This window comes from Tupaia chinensis, unplaced genomic scaffold, assembly GCF_000334495.1.
Source record: "Tupaia chinensis unplaced genomic scaffold, TupChi_1.0 Scaffold148012_1, whole genome shotgun sequence".
In the NCBI taxonomy this organism is placed as follows: domain Eukaryota; kingdom Metazoa; phylum Chordata; class Mammalia; order Scandentia; family Tupaiidae; genus Tupaia; species Tupaia belangeri.
The window spans coordinates 974375-983556 of NW_006207862.1; the positions used below are offsets into that span (position 1 = coordinate 974375).

Genomic DNA, 9182 nt, shown 5'->3' on the forward strand with positions numbered 1-9182 from the left:
GATCTTGGGCACGCACGCACATGCACCCGGTGTGAGTTTTAAGCCACTGGGTCCGGGACAGGAACCATGGTCGACTACGTGGGAGTCCAGCGACATTTCTCTCTTTCTGTCTCTATGTTTCTCTCTGTCTGTCTGGCGAGCGCACGTGCCCTGTAGTGAAAACCTCTCCAAAAAAAAAAAAAAAAAAAAAGTACTATTTGGGGCCAGCAGATGGAGTAGTGATTACATCGCTGGACTCCCACATGGCTGACCACAGTTTGAGAACCAGACCTGGTGGCTTGAAAATCACATTGGCCGTGTGTGTGTGTACCCAAGATCCTGGAAGGAGAATGGAAGAGAAGGGATTGTGGCGTGGCCATCCCTCTTAAGGGATGATTTCTCACTTTCTCCTTTCACTGTCTCTGATGCTCTCTGTCTGGCGAGTGTATATGCCCTAAGACAAAAACCTCTCTTAAAAAATGTTGTTTAATTTACACATATTTGTGGATAGTGCTCTTGTTTGAAAATTTTTGCTCTGTGCAAACCTAGCCTCTCAATGTTCCCAGAGTATTCTGTTGTCTACCATGCCCCCTGTTTGCCTTTGTACATGTTATATCCTCTTTCTAGAAAGCCCTTCTCTTATCATTGGTGCACACGAGCACAACTCAGATACCACCTCCTTTATACTCAGATAGCCCATAGTGCGTCATTCTGAAGTTCATCATCTTGCTTTGAGATGGTTTGGGAATCTGTCTCTTGTTTTAAACTCTGAGCTCCTCAAGAATAGGCATTTTGGGACCAGTAGTTAGCGTAATGGCTATGTCGCTAGACTCCCATGTAGTCGACTGCGGTTCAAGTCCTGGACCTGGCAGCTTAAAACTCACGCCGGGCGCATGTGCGTGCGTGCCTAAGATCCCAAAAGGAGAATGAAGGAGAAGGGATTGCAGCGTGGCCATCCCCCCGGGAGGTGATTTCTTGCTTTCTATCTCTCTGTCTCTGTCTTTCTGGCGAGTGCACGTGCCCTATAGCAAAAACCTCTCCAAAAATAAAATAAAATAAAATAAGAATAGGCATTTTGTATCTCGTTCAGGACTGCAGCTCCAGCTCCCAGTGTAGGAATTAGAGTGTAGTCAATGAATATTTATTCTTTTGAATGATTACATGTATTTTTATTTGCAGTGACAAATTTATTGGCTTATTGATTGCTTTTCTCCTATTTGTAGGAGGTGTTCCCGCTCATATTTTTGGCATTACAAAGTTTGGGGATAACATTGAGGATGAATGGTTTATTGTTTATATAATAAAGCAGATTACAAAGGAATTTCCAGAACTAGTAGCAAGGTATTGTAATTATTTTAAAGGAATTCTATTATTGAAACTAAATGACTATGTTTTTTTACCCATTTAGTCATTTTTTTGGTAATCTGGTGGAAATTACAAATTTGGTACAGATTTTAAAAAGTGACTGTGGTGGGGCTGGCAGGTGGCGTGGGGTGGTTAAGGACACTGGACTTGCACATAGCTGACCACAGTCCAAGTCCTGGACCTGGCGGCTTGCTTTCTCCCTCTCTCTCTCACTGTGTCCCTCTCTGGTCAAATTAAAATAAATAAGTAAATAAATAATAGTTAAATAAAATAATTCTTAAAAAAGTTGACGATAGGGACCAGCAGTTAGCATAATGTCGCTGGACTCCCACGTAGTCAACCACGGTTCACGTCCAGGACCTGGTGGCTTAAAACTCACGCTGGGCGCGTGTGTGTGCATGCCCAAGATCCTGAGAGGAGAATGGAGGAGAAGGGATTGCTGCGTGATCATCCCCCCTGGGGGGTGATTTCTCGCTTTCTGTCTCTCTCTGCCTGTCTGGCTTGTGCACGTGCCCTATAGCAAAAACCTTTCCCCCCCCCAAAAAAAAAAAAAAGTTGACAATGTTTCAGGGTCACAGGTAGCATGATTGTTAAGGCACTTGACCCCACATAGCCAACTCCACAGTTTGAATCCTGAACCTGGTTACTTAAAAGCCATGTCAGACATGTGTGCGTGCATGCCTAAAATCCCAAAAGGAGAACAGAGGAAAAGGGATTGCAGTGTGGTCATCCCTCTCGAGTGGTGATTTCTCACTTTCCTTCTCTCTATCTCTGTCTGCCTCTGGCTAGCACACATGCTCTATGACAAAAATGTTTTTTTTTAAAGTGACTATTTTTAGTGATCAGCAGTTGGCATAATTGCTACCTCTCTGGACTCCCATGTATTCCACCGCAGTTTGAGTCCCAGACCCGGAGGCTTAAACTAGCCGGACGCGTGTGTGTGCATACCCAAGATCCCGAGAGGAGAATGGAGGAGAAGGGATTGCAGTTTGGCCATCCCTCCTGGGGGGTGATTTCTTGCTTTCTTTCTCTGTCTTTCTCTGTCTTTCTGGCGAGCACACGTGCCCTATAGCAAAAAAACAAACAAACAAACAAAAAACTCTCAAAAAAATTTTAAAAAGAGATTATTTTCTTTCTCTATGGTGATTTGCTTTTCCTGAGAAAGAATTAATGTGTTATTGGACAGTTTAACTGTCAGAAGATTTCAAACAGAATCTACTTATTTTAGTATTTTAAAATTCTAATTATGAAAAAACAAATACAGAAGGCAAACAAAATTCAAGCAATATAAAAGGTTATAGTGTTTTGGCTTCCCAGAAATAATCACCATTAAGTTTCTTGTAGATCTAGGCCAGCCTTAGAGCCTAGTGGCTAAGTGAATCAGATCCCACATGACCAGCCACAGTTTGAATTCCTGCCCCACTGGCTTATAAAACATGCTGGGCACATGTGCCTGCATACGCAAAATCTGGACAGGATGATGAACTGGTGGAGAAGGGGTTGTGCTGTGACCATGTCCTATTGGAGGGTGCTTTCTCCCTCCCTCTCTCTCCCTATGTGTCTCTCTATCTCTGTCTCTGGTAAATATGTACACCCTCACAATTAAAAAAAGAAATAAAAAAATTTCTTATGGCTCTTTAAGGAAAAAGTTCCATTCATATATCCATCTCAGAGATTTCTTACTTTTTCTTTATTTACTAAGTTTATTCATTTATTCCTTCCACGAGAGAAAGACAGAGCGAGATGGGCATGACAAACAGGGTCTTTTCACTGCCATCTACCCCATTTCAGACAGCCTGGGTCTTGGGCCACAGGTGCCCAAGGTTGCAAACCTAGGACCTTTTCTTGTGGGGGAAAACACAGTTGTATTACCCCTGTGCCTCTGTTTGGCTCCAGATGTATTTAATATATATAGTTGTTCCTCCACTAGACCATAGCTGTCTTTTTTTTGAGAAATATTTCATAGAAGAAACTTAAAAGTGAATGAACAGTTTTATAGGAAACAAAGTACAGTAGATAATACTGCATTCTAGTTCAGTTTTTATAAGAAAACAAAAACTGCTAGATCTCTTTAATTACCAAGTTATGCCAGCAGAGGGAGTTTCAACATTTATAATATATTTTGACCTAGTTTTCCTAGTCTGCCCCCAATTTTATCTTTTTCTACCTACCCAGTCTCTTTCCCAGCAGAACAAAAGGTATAGAAAACAAGCATTTGAAAAAAAATTTTCATACTGAAATTTTAAATATGCATGTAAGTAGAGAAATGAATTCCCATGTACCCAGTCACCCAACTTGAACAATTATCAGTTTATGGTCATTATTTCTTCTACACCCTTCCCCTACTGCCCTATTACAGAGCAAGCTTAAAAAGCAGATCTCTAATACTATGCCAATTGGTATTGAAAAATACTTCAGGAGATAAGAGCTCATATTATTTTTATCTTTTTTTTTTTTTTTAATTGTAGGACAACACTTATGCTTGCCGGGTGCGGGGAAGGTGGGAAGTGAAGAGAAAGACCCTATCATAGGCTGGCCCCATGATGCAGTGGTTAGATGTTGTCCAGAGGAAGCTGGATCTCATATGGCAGACCAGGGTTCAAATTCTAGACCCATTGGCTTCATACTAGGCTTGTACACATGTGTCCAGTATCCCGACAGGATGGAAAATTGGAAGAAAAAAGCTGTTGAGGGGAGAGAGCACTCTCTCACATATGCTCACTCACATAATCTCTATCATGAATAAAAATAAACTTTCAGAATCTCCTTTCACCTCTTTTTTTTTTTTTTAGAGAGAGATTTTTTTGCTATAGGGTGCGTGTACTCGCCAGAGAGACAGAAAGTGAGAAATCACCCCCTAGAGGGGATGGCCACGCCACTGTCCCTTCACTTCCATTCTCCTCGTGCACACATGCCCGGTATGGGTTTAAGTTGCCAGGTCTAGGACTTGAGCCATGTGCTTATTTTTCTATCCTTACCATTTTCCTGCAACTCTTCCTTACAGTCTTATAGTCACTTTCAGTGTTTTTCACAGCACACAGTAGATAATCAAATATTTACTAAGATGAAGGGGAAAAATGTATTAGAATAAACTGTTATAATTACTAGCAAATATGTACTTTTTGAATGTAAACATTAGAACTTCTCTTGCATTAGGATTGAAGACAATGATGGTGAATTCTTGTTAATAGAAGCTGCTGACTTTCTCCCTAAGTGGCTGGACCCTGATAATAGCACCAATAGGGTAGGTAGACCCAAGCTTTAATCATTTACAAAATGAAATCATGTAAACTTTGTAAGCTTTAATTATAATTTCTGGTGTACATATAATTGATGTATAACTGTGGACTACAGAATGACTTTTTTAAATACTTAATTTTATTTTATTCACCATCATTATTATTTTTTTTAAAATTTGACCAGAGAGAGAGAGAGAGAGAGAGAGAGAGAGAGAGAAAGCAAGAGAAAGCAAGCCACCAGGTCTGGTACTTGGACCCTGGGCGGGCGTGTGGGAGTCCAGCATGCCTTAACCACTATGCCACCTGCTGGCCCCCAGAATGACTTTTTAAGGCACGCACACAGTGTACAATAATAAAATCAAGAGTATACTCCTTCATCTTCTTTGGCATTGAGCATTATATTATGCGGATGCTGCACTATTTTTGTATGTTTTGTGTGTTTGCTCGTGACCACTGAATGTTACAATGTAACTTTCTTTAACCTTTTGATATATTTATTACTCAAAGAAGAGTCATTTTTAAAATTTAGCCTTCTGACTCTGCATGTGCCTTCAAAACTTTCACAATATTCTGTTCTTCTATAAGACGATGTAACATTTTGCAGGTGTTTTTCTACCATGGGGAATTGTGCATTATTCCTGTACCAAGGAAATCTGGAGCAGGATCCTGGTCACCTTCCACACCTCCAACAATCCTGCAGGCATTGAATATAATCTCAACACATCCAGAAAAAATTGTGGCTTCAGAATCTATACAAGCTGCTGTGAACAGGCGCATCAGAGAGTAAGATCATACATTTTTCTTGCTAGTTGAGTAACCTTTTGGCTCAAATCTTTCATTGAATGTATAGTGCGTCTTACCCAATTCATGCTAATTTTCATTTTTTCTGCATCACACTCTTCATGAAATTGGCTGACAAATCAAACATAAGGATTTTAAAATTAAGAAACAGGTATATCTTTTAATTTCCATTCAAGTGCTACAATCAGTTCCAATATTTTCCCATTTATTTACCTTAGATATTGTGGCTAAGTATTATAATTTATGTATAGATAAAAATTCTGAGACCTTTAACAATGAAAACCTGAGGGAGGCCCAATGTGCATAGCTTTTTCTGTGGTTCTGGGGCTATATATGAAATTCTTTTGCCTATATGGGACACTTCAAACTTTTTTCAAAGAGAGAAGGTCTGAGTACTTCCACATATTTAGCACCATTTGAGTCTTAGCAATATTAAAAATCTTTTGCTTTGTTTTAGTATACTTTGTCTGATTTTTTTTAGAAAAATAAGCTAATTTTACCATTCTTCCAAAGTGTAATAGGGGGCTGGCAAGTGGCATGGTGGTTTAGATGCCGGATTCCCACATGGATGACCACGATTTGAGTCCCAGACCTCGTGGCTTGCTTTTTTTTTTTTTTTTTTTCATTTTAGCAGTTTTTTAATAAGAACAGTAGATAGGACTATTTTACTCCTGCATCTTTTCGATCGTTCCTCCTTATATTTGCCCTTTTCATTTCCTACTTGGCGAGGCTTGGCTTTCCGTTCAAGGATCTTTTTGCGGTCTTTGTCCAGCTTTAGTCTAGTGATAACCACCTTGCTGGGGTGAATCCCCACAGGGACCGCTGTGCCATTAGCCTTTTCCCACTGCACCTGCTCAATATAGATGACATGTTTCTTCCTGTAAACTTGGACCACTTTGCCAATTTGCTGACCTTTATAGTGTCCTCACACAACCTGAACTTCATCATCCTTTCGGATGGGCATAGATCACACGTTGTACTTCTACCTCAGCTCTTTGGAAAGGGGGGAAGACATTATTTTCCTTCGGATGTGGGAAGGTGCATTGAAATGCCTTTTACGGTTCTTGCTTCGGTCAGAAGTCATGAAAGGATTGAACTTCATTTTGGCCGCTGCACCTCCGGCGATGGCAGCGCAAGAGAAAAGGTGGCTTGCTTTTTCACTTTTCCCCTCTTTCTCTCTCTCTCTCTGGTCAAATTAAATAATGATAATGATGATGATGATGAATGAAATTAAATAATTCTAAAAAAGGAAGTAGTTTTTAAAAAGTGTAATAGGCTTTTTTTTTAATTGAACTTCTATCATCTATATTTTCATTTCTTCTCACTTTTTTTTTTAAATAATTTTTTATTATTTTAATTTGACCAGAGACAGACAGTGTGTGTGTGAGAGAGAGAGAGGGAGGGAAAATGAGAAAGCAAGCCACCAGGTCTGGGACTTGAACGTGGTTGGCCATGTGAGAGTCCAGTGCCTTTAACTATCTTGCCACCTGCTGGCCCCTTCCCACCTTTTCTTTTTCCCTACGGTCTTAAGTATATAGTGTATCTTAATTTTTACCTTTCCTGTCACTCTCTACATCTTGTCCTTGAGGAGCCAAAACAAGATAAGATGTTAAGAGGGAAGTGAGTAGTATAAAAATTCTAGGTATTTATACATCCTAAGATAAAAGCAGATATATTACCTGTCACAGGTACCCTGAAAAAATTCAAGCCTCCCTTCATCGAGCACACTGCTTCCTTCCTGCTGGCATTGTAGCAGTGCTGAAGCAACATCCCAGATTGGTAGCTGCAGCAGTTCAGGCATTTTACCTGCGGGACCCCGTTGACCTGAGAGCCTGTCGTATTTTCAAGACATTCCTGCCTGAAACACGAATAATGACATCGGTATGATATCTCTTAAGTATATTTAATTTCTCTCACTGGAAAGAGTTAAAATGGGTCAGGTCCATAGCCTAGTTATTAAGGGAGTCAGAACTCACATGGCTAACTGTGGTTTGAATCTAAGCCCTATCAGCCTAAAAAACATGCCAAGTACATGTGTCCCAAATCCCAACAGGATAGAGAAATGGAGGAAAATGGATTGTGGTACAACCACACCCCACTGGGGGATACTTTCTCTCTTTCTGTCCCTGATGACCTCGTGTGCTCTGTACAATTAAAATACATATATTTGAAACATTAATGTCCTCCAGAAAAAATTTGAAATGTTCTTTTTCCTCATAGCAAATTCGAACACATTTTATCCTTTTTTCTTTTCTTTTATCCAGTGGAAGAAGTTTTAAAGAGACCTGACTTCCAGTTATATCTCAGTATTTCTAAGCTCTTTTGATGACTGTATTTTCCCTATTTCTATAATTACTTCCTTCTTAGCAATAAGATGTTTCATAGCAGAGAATTAAGAATTACTCTTCATCTTTTACCTCCCAGACTGCCCTATGATGTAACTAATGATAAGAATTCCATTAGTGGGGCCAGTGTGGTAGCATACCGAACCGTAGTGCTAGAATCCACACCACCAACCATAGGTTCAGATCTTTAGCATGGTTGACCTGAAATACACCAGGCATGTACACATGCCCAACATCCTGATGAGCTGGAGGCTAGGGGAAAGGGATCACAGTGCGATCAGACTTTGTTGAGAGTGTTTCTTTCTCACTCTCGTGTGCATGCAGGGTGTATTCTCTATCATGAGAAAATAAACTTTAAAAAGAAAAGAAAAGAAAAGAAAAGACATTCTATTAATGGCCGAGCTATGATAGCACAATCAGTAGGGCACCACTGCATAAGGCTGGGGCTCCATGGGAGGCCCAGGTTCAGTTCCTGGCCACGTATGGTAGTGTGTGCCTATAACCCTTGCTAACTGTGAGGACAGGGTAGGATCCTGACGTGGCAAGACATTGTCAAAAATACCCACCTCTGTCTTTCTCTCTCTCATTAAAGAAATAAAAGAGACTTTAACTAGTGATTACTAAAAGATAGTAAAGTTTATGGTATGTGAGTTATATCTCAATAAAGCTGTTACTGAAAGCAAGTAGACAGTGAATAGGTTGGATCTTCTTTCCATTCTACATTAATACGAAACTCATAAATGGACTTATTATTATGTTTAACTATTACATGATATTCAGAATTAATTGCAGGAAAATACATATTTTGTGTCCCAATGCGCAGGTCACTTTCACTAAATGTCTGTATGCACAGCTGGTTCAGCAAAGGTTTGTGCCAGACCGGCGGAGTGGATACATGCTGCCTTCTCCATGCCACCCCCAGTACCGAGCCCATGAATTGGGCATGAAGTTGGTAATGTTGAGCCACAAAATTTTATTCTCTTTTCTTATATAAAAGAACTCTTAACAGAGTAATGACATATCATAGAAAGTCTAGAATCATAGTACTAATGTGAGAATGTAGTAAAATGGGGCATTATTAATCAGAGGGAAGTTACAGTGGGATAACTACAAAGCCATTTGAAAAACTAAAATTGATTTCTTCATTCCTATTCCAAAATAAATTCCAAGTAGTTAAATTGAAACCATAAATTTGAAAAACAAAACAAAACACAGAAGAACTTTGTTTTTTAGATTTTTGCTATAGAGTGCTTATGCTCACAACATAGAGAAAGTAAGAAATCACCTCAGGGGGGATGGCCACATCATTCTCAAGCCACTGAGTCCAGGACTCAGGCTACACAGTTAGCCATGTGAGATCCTATGCCTTAACTAACACACCACCTGCTGATCCAGGAGAGGTTTTTTTTTTTTTTTTTTTAAAGAGATTTTTTTTATAAGGGGCGCTGATTTT

At 39.8% G+C, this 9182-nt stretch overlaps 1 protein-coding gene and 1 pseudogene across 3 annotated transcripts in view; one reads left to right on the top strand and one right to left on the bottom strand.

Moving 5' to 3' along the window:
• Positions 1-9182, top strand: part of LOC102486210 (dnaJ homolog subfamily C member 9) — a 90245-nt gene that overhangs the window by 56560 nt on the left and 24503 nt on the right. For all 3 annotated transcript variants that reach the window (XM_014584838.2, XM_006170068.3, XM_027768903.1), the window contains 5 exons: positions 1203-1320; positions 4501-4588; positions 5188-5366; positions 7073-7265; positions 8553-8681. In XM_014584838.2, coding sequence (XP_014440324.1) covers positions 1203-1320; positions 4501-4588; positions 5188-5366; positions 7073-7265; positions 8553-8681 — 707 coding nt within the window. The remainder of the gene's footprint in view (positions 1-1202; positions 1321-4500; positions 4589-5187; positions 5367-7072; positions 7266-8552; positions 8682-9182) is intronic.
• On the bottom strand, positions 6007-6508 carry LOC106734062 (60S ribosomal protein L26-like; annotated as a pseudogene).